The 18,431-nt window shown below is 40.6% G+C and overlaps 1 protein-coding gene across 1 annotated transcript in view; it reads right to left on the reverse strand.

Moving 5' to 3' along the window:
- Positions 1–846: 846 nt before the first annotated feature.
- Positions 847–18,431, reverse strand: part of plpp2a (phospholipid phosphatase 2a) — a 104,077-nt gene continuing 86,492 nt past the window's right edge. Inside the window, exons 2-6 of the mRNA XM_060906225.1 lie at positions 10,491–10,642; positions 8,677–8,939; positions 7,310–7,367; positions 3,632–3,808; positions 847–3,546 (exon numbers count right to left, since the gene is read on the reverse strand). Of these exons, the coding sequence (XP_060762208.1) occupies positions 3,397–3,546; positions 3,632–3,808; positions 7,310–7,367; positions 8,677–8,939; positions 10,491–10,642 (800 nt within the window). The 3' untranslated portion in view covers positions 847–3,396. The remainder of the gene's footprint in view (positions 3,547–3,631; positions 3,809–7,309; positions 7,368–8,676; positions 8,940–10,490; positions 10,643–18,431) is intronic.

Consider the following 18,431-nt stretch of genomic DNA (forward strand, 5'->3'; position numbering starts at 1 on the left):
AGTGTGGGGCAGCATGATTCCTGCCCCAGTAATCTTCGAATAGTTGTGCTTGTTGCAGTTACAATATTTGACCACTAGGTGCAATAACCGCTCCATGGAGCTAAATGCGTACTCACTACCCCATGATTGAACACAAGTAAATCAGCAGCTTATATCTGTCAAAAAGGAATATCAATCGTGGATACGTGGCGCTCTGCGGCATCAGCGCCACAGTCACTTGCACACGGGGGGGGGGGGGGGGGGGGGGGGGGGGGGGGGGGAATCGATAACATCAGTTGAACAATGCAGAGTACTTCCGCACCTAAATATCTCCTATTCCCTTTTGAAAATGAGTATTAACTATAGAAATAGGAAGATATTGTAATATATAGGTCTAGAATATGCTGGTACTCAACCCAGAAGTGAAAAAGGGTTTCACGGTGTCATTCGCAATCATACATAAAACCATGTTCTAGGTGCTAGTCACTAGATGGCACTGTTGCAAGATTTGACCTCAATTCTGTTCCTGGCATCCTGGAATTGGAAAATGAAGAGGCGTGCTATGAAGCGTTCTCATTTCAAATCTAATCTTGCACTTTTAATTTCACCCCTTGTGTATTTGACCAGGTAAAAACAACAAATTTAATAACGTTGAATTGTGCCTAAATCAGCCCTAGATGCCACCATTTGAAGTCTCTAATTTTAAATTTTCTGGGGGAGCATGCGTCTCCAGGCCCCTGATATTTTTCCTGGGAAAAGCCCTGAAAGAAGCAGTTAGTATTTCAAATGAATCAGAGTTGTGAATGTTATGAAGATTAACATGAGTTGCTCTAACGCGGTAGTAAAATAAAGTCAGCACCAAGATAGTACACGAGTAATTGATTTTTATTAAATCTGCAGTAGTTAAAGACATAAAAATTTTTTAAAATACATAGATATAAAAATATTGGATGTGTGCAATACTTTGGGGAAAAATCAGTGTGCAGGCCAGAACAACAGTATTGGACAGAACAACAGTAAAACTCACCTGCTACAGATACTTAGCTTCAAAAATCCACAAACACAAATTCAGAGGCCTAATTAGAAATTAGTGGATAGAAAACTGTAAATCTGTATCCAGAGGATTAAACTTAAACTGTGCCATGACTATATATTTTGTAGATGTAGCTTTGGGATCAGATAGATTGGTAGGTACATTAGACGACATTACATTTGGTCAGGTTTAGGGGTTTATCTTGATCTTGGCTCTGGAGGCATTTTCACATTTTGAAGAAAATCCCAACTCCCGTCTCAGAAAAGAGATTAGAAAACATTCCAAAAACCTGTGCATATTAGTACGTTAGCGCTTGTACAGGCAATATAAAAATGTAGATGAAAAATATTTTATATATATAGGTATTTGCGCTGTTGCAAACTGAAGCGGAGTGAAAATGCAGGAATGTGTTTATGCCTTTTGAATCTGTTCCACATTCAATTTAGTACACAAATAAAATAAAAGATGCTTTGCAGTAAGGGAGCTCTCCCTTGCACTGGGGCCTGCGCTATTTTCAGGCCTTTGGCTTTCAGCAGCTACCCCAGAGGAACACAGAGAGGCTCTGTTTGTTGGAGAAAAAGGGGGAAAAAAGTCACTTCATGCTCGGTAAATATAGAGCGTGTTAAAAAAAATTAAAAAATCTCGCAACCTAAGCAATGTTGCTGAAATGCACAGCTTGTCGTAGTGTTTGTTAGCACGCGTAAATGTGCTTAATCCGAAGCGGACATGAATTCACACGGAGTCGTATTTCTATAGCTGGAACAGATCAATATGATAGTAATATACTGTACGTAAAAACGCAAGAGTAATTTCATTATTAGTCATGTAGGAGGACAAAACGATACGCAACTAACGCTGAAGACGTTTTATATAATGCACAAAACATGAACACTAGTTTTACAGCAGTTGTTTTTGCACCATGGTTTCACACAAGCTTGGAGAGGTGAATCCGACTCTGCTTTTAAACCCAATCTTGCAATTATGTGGTAAAGCCCAACACGTGGTTCACAAGAATGATGGAGATCTCATTCCAAAGAAAGGACATTTTGGATTAAGGGCAAGATGAGAAAGATGTTCTGCACATACACTCAGCATTGCCACAAGGGAATTTAAAAAAAATAAAAATCATAATATGCTATGACCACTGACAAATCCTAAGCACGTGCCTTGGGCAGCTTTTCAAAAATTGAAGCTTTGAGGATCTGTGTGAGATCTGTGCCAGACACACGTCAGATCTGTCATGAGGTCCACTCCCAAAGCATTCATCCAAGAAATGAATGCAACATCGCAAAACCCTTGCTAATCCAGACAAAGATTACCGAAAACCGCTCTGTTCCGATAATGAGCAACGAGCAAAAAATGGTGCAACCTTAAACCTATTTATCGTATCACTTTTTTTTTTAGACTTTTTAAAAATTATATCCATCACTTATGAGATTATATATATATATAAATTTTTAAAAACTCCTCTTGTCCCTAAATTCACATTTAAAAAAATACAAAAAGGCAGTAGAGGAAAAAAAAAAAAAGTAATAAGCTTGCAAATATGCAATAGTTAGCTAGTGGTATTTGCTGAAGTTAGACAATATCATATAAATCTTTTTTTTTTAAATATATATAAACGTAAAAATTAGTCACATTATGCAGTCCACCTCGTGAATGTGTTGGAGGCTTTTTATAGATAAAACACTACTGCCATTCACCAGGAGGGTCATAACTATAAATCAATCAACCACCACAGGATATATTTTCATTTAAAAAAAAAAAAATCTTAAAAGTAGATTAAAAAAAACGTCAACTTCACTTTCCTCGTCATAATATAGTGGATGAGTAACACATCAGACGTTTTCAGTGGCACGGCTTCTTGAAATTTAACGGACCGACCCATGATCGACCTTGACGCTTGACTTTGGAACCGTCTTCAAATCACGTGAAGTTGTTGCATTTTGATACAATTTAAGCCTTTTTTTTGCTGTTTTTTTTTAATTGAAAAAAAAAAAAATCAGTGGATTGTTTTAAGATTTGTGCTTTAGTCCTAAAATATGATTTATGTAAATCAGCATACAGTATAAATATATCAGACCCTCTACAGAAAGGACAAAATATAGGAACACTATATGATGACACACACACACACACACACACACACACACACACACAGGCATATAAAGGAGAGATTATCCACGTGTGGAGGCAAGTCTGTAGTCAGTGCCACTCAGCTTTAGTGGCTACAGTAGCTGCACTGATGCCTCTGGGATGCAGATGGGTGGGAAATAGTGAGCAGCACTGCAGCCTGTCCAGTGGTTATATATATTTATATACACTTTCTGGGTGTTGGTGTGCTAACGGCGTGCTAACACACCAGCCTCAAGCTTGAACGTCTTTCATACAGTCCCAGAAAAGCTGCAATGGTGATTCCTGTCTTGCTCGACGATCTGCAGGCTTGGCTTGCGCTCCGAGTCGTCCGTCTCCGACGGCTCGGGGTGCTGTTGACGTGGAAGACGTTCCTTGAAAAAATCCGAGACGTATCGCACCTGTAGAGCATTTCATGTCCAGTTACGTTAAAAAAAAAAAAACATTTTGAATAGAATACACAGTTAGTGAAAAGTTGAAACTTACATTGAGAATGGCGATCAGTGCCCCCTGCAAGAGACCCACGAGTACATCACTCCAGTGGTGTTTGTAATCAGACACACGTGTGTATCCGACGTAAATCGCAAATGCAACCAAAAAGAACTGAATTGTGGGTCGGAGAAGACGTGCCCATTTGAATGCCATGCGTGCCTGCACATATAACTAGAGAGAGAAAGAAAAAAAAAAATAAGAGATTGGATATTATATTATATTAAACACTCTTATCTTCCAATCATTTAAATTCGTAGTCCAAATATCAGACATATTAATAACACAGTGAGCGCGAGGTCTTTACAGAAAAACATCAGACCGACAGCTCGGTCCGTACTGTCAAGACCTTGGTTTGATATTTTCCCGTAAAGACCAAGCAAGCGAGGTTAAATCTGTACTGCCTTTCAGATTTCAAGTGTAGGTCATAAAAAGAATTTTCCCCAGCACTATTATTTTTGTTTAGTGGACCGAAAGCTACTGAATTCAAATTGCAGACTTCCAAATTTTATTCGTTTTTTTAAAACAACAATTAATTAATTTAGATCCATGTGGCCCTAAATTCTCCGCTATTTTTTCCTGCTTCACCATGACCCAATTCAAGATGCATCATGCATCACGTGGTGGGCTTTCACCGTTCACGCAAGGCATTGTGGGATACAAATTTGAAACAGGAGAGAAAAATGGAGGCCGTGAGTGTGCGAATGAAACGTGAAAGACCGACTACAGTAACGGAAAGCGAGAAGAAAAGACGTTATGTTAGATACGAAGGAAAGGAAACGCAGGACCAAACTAATAAATATTGGTGGTCAGCGAGCAGCTTGGTGTGATCAGCTGTTCGTTTAGCAACAGAATGATGGAATCGTCAGTGCATGGTCAAAGGTAAACCTGCGCATACACGCACAGACTTCCTCGGTCTGCCCGACTGTGCAAAGCGAGTGATTTCATGCACATTATTTGCTTTAATCCCCTCAAATTAAATACCACAGAATGGCCGGATATTTTTGAGATATTACAGAAATAAACATACATCACAATGACCGAATTTCAGAGGGAACTAAATTTCACTGATTTTATGAAATCGAAAGGCCGTCTAGCTTTAATAAGGGAGTTTATTATATGGCTTTTTTTTTATTTCCAAGGTTAAAATCATCATCATCCTTGTCACTAGCGACAATAGGAGGCCATATTCCTGTGGCGGGCACGTCGCGCCAATGCTCGTTCTTTAAGTCTCACATCGATCACAGTTTTGCCATGATGCACCCGCTGCCGCCAGATGTCGCTGTCGGCAGAGAGATCGTACCAATCCTCTGGGAAGCTACAAATGCCGAGGTCTTCCTTCACGCAGTCTTTCCATCGCTTTTTGGGTCTGCCCCGAGAACGCTTTCCATGGGCTAGCTCCCCAAACAAGAGCTGCTTTGGAATTCTGATGCTGTCCATCCTGCAGACATGGCCCAGCCATTGCAGACAGTTTGATCTTATGGTTGCCTCGATGGAGTTGCAACGGGCTCTCTTTAGAACTTCTGCATTTGTGATATGTTGCCACCATCGGATCCTGAGGATTCGGCGCAGTGAGCATTGGTGGAAGCACTCCAACAAGTGCATATGCCGGGCTAGTGTAGTCCAGGTCTCGCTGCCATAAAGAAGTGTTGATAAGATTATGGCCTTATGGACTACTAGTCCCCCCCCCCGAGAGAACGTCAGTAAGTTGATCGTAGAAGCGGGTCCTTTCCTCGAAGGGTCTCTTGAATGTTGGGGCATAGACACTGATGATAGTTGCGTGACAGGTCTTGTCTAGCTTGATGCGCATCCACATTATGCGCAAATTGATCCCTTTCCAGCTGACCAGGAGCAGGCATAGTTGGTTCTTCACTGCTATTGCAACACCTTCTTGCTTAACCTCGTCACGGCTTCTACCAGAATGCATGAAAGTGTAGGAGCCATCGATGAATTCCCCTTCTTCTGGAATGTGGCATTCACTCAGACAAGCAATATCTATATTGAGGCGTTCAAGCTCAGCTGATACCAGGGCAGATCTGCACTTGGGAGCTTGGCGATTGGATGTAGTAGCATCTGACAACGTTCTTACATTCCAAGATGCTAGTTTGATCTGCTTCATGAAATTTCTGCGGGCACGTTTGGGCTTTTCGGAGCCATTGGGTCCTTGCGGCTTTGCCAGTGGCTGGTCATTGATGCGTTTCCGCTGCCTTAGCGTGGGTCGCAGGTTGATGTCTATAGTCGTTTGAATAAGGTCTATAGTGGGTAGAGAAAACACAGTCAGGGGCTGCTAACCCCTGCCCGTGGGTGAGTAGGCTGCCCTCTTCCGTACTCGCGTCCCCCAAAGGCATTGGCGTAATAGTGAACTCGTAGGAGATGCATATCTATCGTGTCATCAGCCTCCAGGGCGGTCAAGTATACAACGGTCAGTGGGCTGACCCAAAGTGGGACCGACCTGATGATTTTCCTCGAGGTTGTCTCCTGAAGCCTTTCCCGAACCAGGTATAGCTGCAAGGCATCAGAGGTTTGGAATCAGGGTTTTCCTTCCCCTAGGTGAACTGCCGACCAAGGCTAATGAGCTCCACCTACCCAAAGGGAATATACCGTCCCTCACTCGGTCCCTGGTATAACGTTTGTCTAATACAGGTGCACCACGTGTAGGTAGTTATACAGGAATTAGGTGACCAGAGCCGTGAAGAATAGTCACCCTACGCAAGATTAAAATAGACGGTCATTATAATGAGGCGTAACGCTGCTTTCAGTCACGTCATATTTGTAACGTAGTTGAGTCATGCATGCAGAATAAATGGCTAGCGGTTTCAAAATTGAATTTCTATTAGCGGTTAGCAGTTTCTGAATGCTCTTCGTTGCCTGTTTCATGAATAACTCGGCAATTCTTGTTTGTCTTTTGATTGTTTTGATTTCTGATTCATCTTTTTTTGTCGTTTTGTTTGTTTTTTGCAACATTGAAAGCCAGCACCTTGGAAAGAAAGTCTGTAATCGCCAATGGGCATTATGGGAAAATTCTGCCCACCAAGGAACCAATCAGAGTGCACGATTTTACCCGAAGTAGCTCATGCCATATAATAATCCCAGATATAGGTGCTAATATTGTTATTAAAACACTCAATTAATGAAGAAATGGCCTCGAAAACCTGCATACTGTATTTTTCCAGGAAATCAATCCCGAACCTGTTTTTTGGGAAAGTCCGCCACGTTGATTTTGCCACGAGTTCTTTGGCGAAAGAGAAACTTGGAGGACGTTTATGAGAACTCGGGAACCAAAAACATTCAAGCGATCCAGCTTTAATGCTGCAAACTGTCAGCATCTAGTGGCTTGTGTGGGTGTGGAGAACTTTATAGTGTTACTACTAGCATGTCTGAACAGGACAGGAATGCCAATTGAAGTGCAAGTGTTATCTCAGACACATCGCTGATTCAGGCTAATATTACTTGCGCATCACATTCTCAAAGCAAAACTTCACCACCTGTTTCTGGGAACCAGTTTGTGATAAAGGGATGATCAGGGAAAGTGTTCTGGGATGGTTTTGGGTGCATGGGAAGTGAATTTTGCCAAGTATGGGGGTTGTTCTACTTGGGCATCCATTTTCTCCACTGAAGTTGTGTCTGCATGAATAGCTGCAATGATGAATGAAAGGTGAGACGGCGTCGACTCACCGCCAAAAACAGCATGCAGTACATCCCAAAGGACGAATGGCCAGAGTAGAAGGACAACCTGGAGCAAGGGGAAAGAAAGTGAAATTGTTTGCACCATTTATCAAAATTATTTGAGCAAATTCATAAAAAAAATTAAATAAATTTACCGACCTATAACATTTACAAAAAGTACATTTAAGCTTTTCACAGGAACAAGCTGCTGCCTTTATTCACACTTCAGCAGATCTATATACTGTATATCTATTTAACACTTATTCCACAAAATTGAACGAGTCGTACGTGAGCTGATAGCAGACGAGGCGCGCAGCACCGATTGACTGACTGGAATAATTCTTTTATTCTATCCACATTCACTGGATTTTGAGAAACAGCATTTTTATTTTTTTGAAAATTCGATAAATAAAAACTTTACACAAAACGTCCGACAAAATCATTTCTGCTTAGAATGTAAACAACTCGATGAAATGACAGCAGCAATTTGTGAAAAATGTGATAATTCTTGGGGAAAAAAAAAAAAAAAAGATATGTTCTTACCATCAAATACTTTCATTCCATATTTTGTTGCTTTTGTGTGTGTGGGGTGTTTGAGTAGTTTTTATTTTGTCCTCGGTGGGTTCAGCAAAATGCTCCGCCATTTTGTTTTTCTCTACTCACGGTATACGAGCTGATATCCTAGTCGTAGCCAATCAGAGTGCACGATTGCTCATATCTAGTGAACGTGGATAGAATAACCAGAACGTCAGTGATGCAGTAGCTCACACGGCCGTACCGATCACAAAACCAGGGAGTAACTATTGTGCAGACCAATTAGATCTTTGAAAAAACAAAAGCAGAATCAAAATCCATTGAACACTCAGTGAGGAGTAGCGATTTTCCTGAAAGTTTGTTAAATCGGCCTAATTATCAACTTGCTAATGAGAAATCACAAAACCAAAAGACTAACTCTTGTACAGACTGATTAGATCTTCCAAACAAAACAATCAAAATCCAGTGAAAACTCCGGGAGGAGCAGTGATTTTTGTGAATTGTGGACGGCCGGACGACAGACGCCACGTGATGGCAATATTCCGCCGCCTATGGCCGGTGAGCTAACCATAAATGCATATTGTAGCCTACAGAATGTTCATAAATATAGACGGTTGAGGAAAGCTCCTCTCCTGAGTGTGTATTTATGGTACAAAAAAAGTAGGGTTTCTTTAGAAAAAATAAAATAACCCTTCTGAGAAAGGTCAAATCCTCCAATCACACAAGAGAGAAGAAACAGGAAGTGAGAACTACAGCTGACACCACAAAGAAACAAACACAGGAATTGAGGTCAACAGCAAAGCGACTTTCAGCCCTGGCTTTCCTGTCTCTCGGCACAGTACCTGGATTCAGTGACGTTTCTTGGGCTTCCCGTGCAGTTAATTTGCAGCATGTAACCCTTGCACACGACCGGCGCGCACACGGCCATGAAGTTGGGCCGTGGGCGCCCGATTGTGAATTTGGCCATTTCTGTGAGAGACTGGCTCACACAGGCGCCAAACAGGAACGTGCCCACGACTTTGTAGAGCGCTGCAGCATACTGGTTGAAGTCGGAGTTTGAGTAGAGGCGCTTGCTGTAGACCAGGTAGGCTTCTCCGGTGGTAATCTGTACAGGAAGAGAAAAAAAATGAAAACAAAACTGATAAGACAGTTAATGAAATACCTCATGCTAACATGGCTGACAGTGACTCAAGGTAAATGGGAGCTACATTGCATCAGTGTTTTGGAGGATCTCTCTCTCTGGCAAACAGAAAAAAAAAACCACAATTATAACTTTGGACACACCAATTAACCTGACAGCTCATTGACGTTATGACAGTGCCACCACGTACACACCAATAATCTGAAATGGTTTCAGGAACATACAGATGCATGACAAATTAATAGGAGAAAAACAACAACAACGACATAATAGGTGTTGAGCCACAACAAGCCATCTGGACAACTTGTATTGGAGGGCTGAACACCATTCTTCCAAAAAAAATATTCCCTCAACTGATGTTTTGATGATGACGGATGACAGCGTTGTCCAACCTGTCACTCCAAAATCTCCGATACATGTTCAGTTTAGTTGCAATCTGATGACTGAAGGCTATAGCATACAGTTCAAGTCAAGTCAAATTCATTTGTACAGCGCTTTTAACAACAGACATTGTCGCAAAGCAGATTTACAGAAATTAAAGGCTTTAAACATGAGCTAATTTTATCCCTAATCTATCCTCAACGAGCTAGCCTGTGGTGACGAAAATCTCCCTCAGACGACATGAGGAAGAAACCTCGAGAGGAACCAGACTCAAAAGGGAACCCATCCTCATTTGGGTGAACCCATCCTCATTTGGGTGAACCCATCCTCATTTGGGTGCTCAGTTCAAACCATTCAGTGTGTGCTTGTGATCTGTGGAAGAGTTGAGATCATCCTGGAAGAGACTATTCCCATCCGGAAAGAAATTCCATATCATGGGAAATATCATGGGATAAAGGCGACTGTTTAGAAAACTAGTCGCCTGGCCCCTCCTCCTCTCTGCTCCTGCCCAGCCCACTCAAGACTGCGGTCTGTCCTGGTTCCCCATTGGTGGAATGACTTTCTCATTGAGGTCAGAACTGCCGACTCCCTGACCACCTTCAAGTGCAGACTGAAGACTCACCTCTTCAGGCTGTACCCATCCCCTTCTTCCCTGCCCACTGTGTAACTGCGTTCGGTCCAGACCAACCAAGGCTGTGTATTGTCTACCCGGAGGTTAGCCGTTTGAGTTCTCCAGTTAGTTATAGGTTATATGGTGGGCTTGTTTCCTTGGCTGTTTGAGTAGTGGTACTTCAACAAAATATTATACTCAGTACTGCTGTCACTTGTTCAGTTGGGACTAGAACTTTCTTGTCTAGAAGTTCAGCAATGTGTGTACCTGACTTTTGCACTAGTTCTACGTTGTGCTGGATAAGAGCGTCTGCTAAATGCCATGGAATGTAAGGTAGAAGAACTTTGTTGATTTACAGTGAGTCTTCCTTTGAAGGGGATAAGCAGACACCAACAATGGCAGCAAAATACCTAACAAAGCATCTATTGCTTCCTTTAATTAATCACTCCTCTGTAAGCTGCAACTATCTTTAGTACGAGTAATTTCTGGTAATATGACCGTGAAGATGGCAAGTACAGACTCACAATGACGACGGAGCAGGTGATTGTGACAGCAGCCATCATGCTTTGTGAGATGGTGTCAGTCTTGTACGGGTAACGAATGCTCTCGTCATCACAGTACACGCCTCGCTGGTATGGCTGGGACAAGATGGTCATGATCACGAACGGCAGAGCCGCTGAACAACAAAGAAAAATGAAACAAGGCATGTTACATTTCATTTGAAAAATACATGGTTTTTGCAAGTTACAATTTTAATCAGAAATCAAATTCATCACAAACTGAAAAATGACAGGTTTCACCAGTTAATTCAGAAAGGTTTAATGTACCGTGAGCTTACTAAGTCTCAAATAATTTAGATTGAAGGGATTTAGCCAACACAAGCTTTGGGACCGCCTGACTTAGAAATTCATAGACAAGGATACAAGTCTTCTTGATGAGCCCGATACACAGTCACATTCAAAAATATTGGGACAGCAGGGCCAATTCTTTTGTTTTTGCTATGCAGTAAAACCATTTGAGTTTGAGATCAAAAGAGGAGTCACTAGATCAGAAGAAGTGCAGCATTCATTCCCTGATATTTACATCTGCATGTGTTGAATTAGAAAATAGCACCTTTGGTTTGAAGCCACATGTTTTTCAAGTGATCATAAATACTGGAAAATATGACCGACAGGTATTTCTTGTTGCCCAGATGGGACCTGTTAGATTGGTCTGAGTCCTAAGTGTCAACTGTGAAGACTGCATTCTTTGTTAAAAAAAAAAGACAAACCAACATGAAGACCAGACAGCTGTCTATGGGAGAAAAGCAAGCCATTTTGAAGCTGAGAAAACAGGGGAGGGGATCAAAACCATTGCACAAGCATTGGGTAAAACCAATAACACAATACGGAATGCCCTGTAAAAAGAAAGAAACCACTGACAATCATACTAACAATCAGACATCAAAGAGGTCGGCTGAGGAAAACACCAGCAGTTGATGACAGAAGCATCATGACAGCTGTGAAGAAAAACCCAAAAACAACAGCCAGTGACATCACCAACAACCTTGAAAGGTCAGGGGTGAAGGTATCACAATCCACTTTGAGAAGAACTTATAATATAGAGGCCATAGCACAAGATGCAAACCACTCATCAGCCAAAAGAATCTGAAGGCCAGATTGGAATTCACAGAGAAATAGAGAGATGTCCTACAAAAGTTTTGGAATCAAGATTAACCTTGACCAAAGTTATGGAAAGGCCAACATGTGGAGAAAGTAAGGATCTGCTTTTCATCAAAAACATATCTCCTTATTGGTCAAGCATGTTGGAGGTAGTGTCATGGCTTGGGCTTGCATGGCTGCTTCTGGAACAGACTTGGTCATCTTTATTGATGTAACTCAGGATGGTAGCAGCAGAATGAATTCTGAAGCCTACAGAAACATTCTGTCTGGCAATTTACAGAGAAATGCATCCGATCCAATTTGGTGGAACGTCATCATTCAGCGAGACAATGACCCAAAACACACTGCCGACACAACAAGACCGTCTCAGGGGGGAAAACAGCGGAAGGTTTTAGACTGGCCATGTCAGTCACAAGACCTTAACCCAATCGAGCATCAATGATGTCAGTGGGTCACATGCTCTTTGCAGATATTGCTAACAAGCAAGCAAAATCATTCCAATACTTTTGATCATCATATTGGGTGGTCTACCAATGGTGCCATGTTCTATGTTGTTAAATACATTGAGATGTAAATATCAGGAAATGAAATTTGTCTCATTCATCTTTTGATCTACGGTAAAATCCAAATGTCTTCTGGGCATAGCAAAAAAAAAAAAAAAACAAGAATTGGCCTTGCTGTTCCAATATTTTCAGAGGGGATTATATACTTCTATAGTGTCAATAAGAAGAATTAATTCATTACACAGCACACTTTCAGAACCAGACCAGATTTTTTGGAGCCAGTATTGTCTTTTGTGGTTTGTCTACGTGTATGATCATGTTCTCCTTTTACTGAACTCTTATTTGTATGGTTGCTTTTGTAGTTTTTGTTCTACGAAACACTGTTGACAATGATCGCGGCTATATCCAGCTTTAGATATTTGGGTATTTGAATAAACATGTCCGTGTTTAAAATAAATTTATGTCTAAAGAGCCACTGCAACATGGTTGGATCAAACTGAGCAAGCTGGATCATGTCCTTACCGGTCAAAAGTGTGTGTCACAATATTATTGTTTAATCACTGCATTTTAAGGCAGACTAGTCATGGGAATTACATGGATTTAAAATAAAGCCAGTAACAAAAGCACTGCTGCAGTCCAGTCTTTTTTCACATTCGATGTCCTTTATCTTTCTGCACATTCCTTAAATAGGTCTCTCACACACACACACACACACACACACACACACACACACACACACACACACACACACACACACAGCAGTCAGCATTTGTGATTTGCACAAGTTCTCATGTGTGTATTTATCCATAACGTCTGCAGTTATCTATGTCCAAGTTAAGACCCTAGTAGATGTGTATCCATGCTGCTGCTGTGCAATGGCTAAAACAGATGTATTATCGTCTGCTTCTTCTGTTGCAAATCCTTTTCCCACAAAAAGCTAAAAGAAATGATGTTTCGGCTGGACACAGGACAGTAAAAGCATGTATTTCATTCATCTGTGCATCTCAAAGCTGCGCATACTGCATGTGCTGGAGATCAAGCACTTAAGAGAGATCAAGAGAGACACGGTCCCAAAGAACTGCTCAATTTTGCAGACTGCACTCACTCAGTGTGAAGTGTTGTACTGTTTTATCCATTTATAGTTATGTTTAATGTTGTAGGATGTCCGTGAAACTGGCTAATTCCGGTTATCACACGTTAGAACAGCCATAACAATTGACCCGTCACACAACTTATGTTACAGAGAAACTGGAAACCGCAATGTCCTCAAAGAAAAGGACAGCACAGAAAAAAGGGACAGTTTCGTAATTCTGGCTGTTACAAAGTACCGACACTGGAGACTCCTTCCAGAAATGTTGAATAAAATATTTTAAAAGCTGCTTCACCATACCAATAGTTACATTTTTACATTTTCAAATACGTTGAACGTTATGTGCCTGCCATACAAGTCCCTGTGAATTAGCCGTTACTATAGAAACGAGAACATATTAGAACAAGAGTACTGATGTGATGTAAACTTTCAAAGCTACAACCCCAATTCCTAAAAAGTCGGGACGCTGTGTAAACTGTAAATAAAAACAAACAATGCGATAATTTGCAAATCTTGGAAACCCTATATTTAATTGAAACTAGTACAGAGACAACATGTTAAATGTTGAAACTGAGAAATTTTGTTTTTTGAAAAAAATAAATGTTCATTTTGAATTTGATGTCAGCAACAGATTTCAAAAAAGTTGGAGGGGTATGTTTACCACTGTGTTGAATCACCTCTACTTTTAACAACACTGTAAATGTTTGGTAACTGAGGAGACCAAGTGCTGTAATTTTGAAAGAGAAAAATGTTGTCCCATTCTTGCCTGATCTACAATTTCAGTTGCTCAACAGTTCGCGGTCTCCTTTGTCTTTTTTGTACTTCGTAATGCTCCAAATGTTTTAAATGGGAGGCAGGTCTGGACTGCAGGCAGGCCAGTTTAGCACCTGGACTCTTTTACTATGGAGCCATGCAGTTTTACTATGTGCAGAAAGCGGTTTGGCATCGTCTTGCTGAAAGAAGGAAGGCCTTCCCTGAAAAAGATTTTGTCTGGATGGCAGCATATTGCTCTGAAATGTGTATATATATCATTCAGCATTAATGATGCCTTCCCAGATGTACAAGCTACCCATGTCATGTGCACTAATGCACCCTCATACCATCACAGATGCTGGCTCTCGAACTGTACACTGATAAGTGGATGGTCCCTCTCCTCTTTAGTCTGGAGGACGTGGTGTCCATGATTTCTAAAAAGAATTTCTACTTTTGATTTGTCAGACCTTGGGACAATTTTCCACTTCACATCAGTCCATCATAAAAGAGCTCAGGCCCAGAGAAGGTGGAAGCATTTCTGGATATTGTTTATATCTGGTTTTAACTTGCATTTGTGGATTCAGTAATGAACTGTTTTCACAGATGATGGTTTTCTGAAGTGTTCCTGAGCCCATACAGTGATTTCCACTACAGACACGTGTCTGCTTTTAATGCAGTGTCTCCTGAGGGCCTGAAGATTACAGGTATCCACTGTCAGTTTTCAGCCTTGTCTCTTGCATACAGAGATTTCCCCAGATTCTCTGAATCTTTTCATATTATTATGTACCGTAGATGATGTGATCCCCAAATTCTTTGAAATTTTACATTGAGGAACGTTATTCTTAAAAATTGTTGCACTGTTTGCCCACACAGTCTTTCACAGAGCGGCAAACCCCTCCCCATCTTTACTTCTGAGAGACTCCGCCTCTCTGGGGTGCTCTTTTTATACCCAATCATGTTGCCAATTAACCAAATTAAGTTTCTTTAGCTTTACACAACTTTTTCAGTCTTTTATTGCTGCTGTCCCAACTTTTCTGAAATGTGTTGCTGACATCAAATTCAAAATGAGCATATGTTTTTCAAAAAGCAATAAAATTTCTCTGTTTCAACATTTGATATGTTGTCTTTGTACCATTTTCAATGAAATATAGGGTTTCCATGATTTTCAAATCTTCACATTGTGTTCTTTATTTGTTTTACACAGTGTCCCAACTTTATTGGAACTGAGGTTGTACTTTCAGAGCTACTTGTTATAGACAATGGCTTCTCACCAAAGACAAACAATAATTCAAGAGCACTGTGCTATGATAAAGACTAATCCGTGCCTCTGTGGTGACATTATGCTGATTCACGGCGGATATCTTCACAGATTAAACAAGATACCCTGTCCTACATTTGATTCCAACTGCGCTTCCAGCGAAAGCAGAAGCATGTGATTACTTGTGCTTTCAGCAGCAAGTTTTTCCAGGGTCTAATTGTTTCAGAGTAACTGATGTGTGAGTGTGGCTACAGGAGGTGATATGATTACGTCTTCAAAAAGATGTTTTCGAAAGTCTATTTTCACCCCTCTGTTTAAAAAAAAATATATATATACATTCGAATATGTGGAATAACGCAAATTATTTCACTGGATATGAGCAATCGCACACACTGATTGGCTACTCTACGACTAGGATATCAGCTCATATACCGTGAGTAGAGAAAAACAAAAATGGTGGAGCGTGTTGCTGAACCAACAGAGGATGAAATAAAAACTCTACTCGAAAACAACCCCCCCCAAAATACAAAAAGAAGCAACAAAACATGGAATGAAAGTATTTGATGGTAATTGTGTCTCTTATTTAATTTGTCAAGAATTATTATTATTGCATTTTTCACAAATTGCTCCTGTCATTTCGCCGGTTTGTTTACATTCGTCATCTTTAAGCAATAAAATGTGTTGAATTTTTTAGACTGGTTCAAAAGCTCAAAGAAGTTTGAAAATTACAGAACTGAAATATCCAAGGAAGAATTAAATAAACGTCTCAAGCTATTCTATACCTCGGCACGACAGCAAGACGGCACTTTCTACAAAAAAACCCAACACTAAAAAGTCAATTCGTGCAGCCATCGATAGATTTTTAAGAAGTCCGTCTAAGCGGAAGTGATTTTATCAGACGTTTTGTATAAAGTTTTTATTTATGGAATTTGCAAAAAATAAAAATGCTCTGTTTCTCAAAATCCAGTGAACGTGGATAGAATAAAGCAGTTATTCCACTCAATTTCATCGTACATGGCTTATAGCCGACTCGGTGCTACACGCCTCATCAACTATCAGCTCAAGTATGACTTGATTTCATGGAATAACTTAACTGTAACCACAAACAAATACATTATTCTGAATGAACAGATGTGTTGTAAATGAATGCAATACAGATATGGATATTTGAAGCACAAAAGAGATCGACACCAAAATGCAAAAAAACCTAGTACAGTATATACAAAAAATGTGAACAAGTAATCAAAAATATCCATATACATGTGAAAGAGTCCATTTATATTCATACAGCAACAAGGCAGTCTGTAAAAAGAGAACTCTGACTTCTTTTTGAATCTATCTAACTCATAACTCAATCACACAACAGCTCTTTTGGGTGTTTTTTGCAGTACTAGAGCTGTGTTACTTCTGCCTAGGGTGAAGTCATGTACATTCCCTGCTATTGTATGTTATGTTATATATGTTATTCCACCCTCTGCTGTCTAGACAACGCAATTACAGCTAGGGAAAACTATGATTACGCAGCTTGATGATAAATCATGGTTCATTTTTTTTTTATTTCATTGAATTGAATCATAAATTTGTATCGCAATTTATCATCGCACAATGTCATTACATGCCGTTACATGAATATTTAAGGTGATAAAGAATAGGAAAATAAATGTTGCATTTTTTGGTAATAAATTTTTCATTTTTTACAAAAATATATCATGGGAAAATCAAATCGTGAACGAATCAAAATGTATTAGGGGAATTCTTACATGTCTAACAGCAGCACTAACAAGAACCTGGTCCATGAGCATGGGCACATGGGCCGTGTCGCCTCCATTAAAGCACTTGCACACCAAACACAAAGGCCTGGTAGATATTTAAAGCTTACAAAGCAAAGAGAAGGACTCAGGAAGTCTGGCTGCTCTCCAGAGTTCATAAACCCTCACCATGGTACTGGGAATTGTGTTCATTCTGGCTGAGTGTGTGACGATAAACCTGTCTCGATAAATGATGCCTGGAACAATGAACAAGTTTTAGGAGTTGTTTCGGGAAATCGTTAAACTTCAAAAAGAATGGGCGCTCTATACAACGATCCCAAGGGAACGGGGGGTCACAAAGATGTAATGTGACTCATACAGACATACAGACGCTCAGTGATGTCAGTGTATTGCATAAAATCAGGCAGATACAGGTCGAGAACTTGACATCTGAACGGGGTAAAATGTGATTTCGGTGACTTTGACTGATGTGGTTGTTGGTGCTGGACAGGCTGGAAGATTTCAGAAACTACTGATTTGCTGATTTGGAATTTTCACACCCAACAGTCCCTAGAGTTTACAAAGAATGATGCAGAAAACAAACAAACAAAAACCCAGCCCAGTTCTGCTGGCAGAAACACCTAATTGACGAGAGACGTCAAAGGAGAACGTATGGCCTTTTAGTCAACAGGAAGACCATGGTAGCACAAATAACTCTTTACAAACGTGGTGAGCAGAAAAGCATGTCTCACCCAAGCTGAACACATCTTTTCCAACTGCCAGCACATTCTGAAGTGTTTATTACTCAAACAAACACAGCAATTTTCTCTTGATAAACAAGGGCAGCTTGTCGTATTAGGCTACGGTCACACTACAGTGCGCGATGGGTTTGCAAATACTTCGCAATAAAAAAAAAAAGAATTAGTAACATCCCCACCACCAATCGTGCAATGCACAGCGAATGTTCTCCAAGCTCTCAAGTTCAATAATACACCAGAAGGTGGTCTGAACTGCATTGGAAGATGAAGAGAAGAGCTTCACAAGTTGCAAAAAACACTGCAAATAATTTCAATGCATATATTGAAATTTGGTGGCGATATTTTTGTCGGCAAACTACGCTGCGAATACTCGCAGATGGGTTTGGGAATACTTCCCGAAGCTCGGGGAAGCCTTGCCATCAAACACCTCATTTTCATCAATAACCCATCGCAAAGCATTGCGAGCTGTAGCGTGACCATAGCCTTACTGAGAAAAACTCTGGGGAACAGGTTTACATCTGAAATGATACAAAACACTTGAGACTCCTTCCAAAAACGCTCAACGTTTCCTCACAGAAAACTGCGCCATATCTGCAGTGACTTATTTTCATCACACGGATGTGAACGAACTGTTAAGGTGATGATGCACAGGGCAACTTTTTGGGAAATGATGCCGGGCAATTGCGCTGCGACA

Source organism: Neoarius graeffei, chromosome 23, assembly GCF_027579695.1.
Source record: "Neoarius graeffei isolate fNeoGra1 chromosome 23, fNeoGra1.pri, whole genome shotgun sequence".
Taxonomy (NCBI): domain Eukaryota; kingdom Metazoa; phylum Chordata; class Actinopteri; order Siluriformes; family Ariidae; genus Neoarius; species Neoarius graeffei.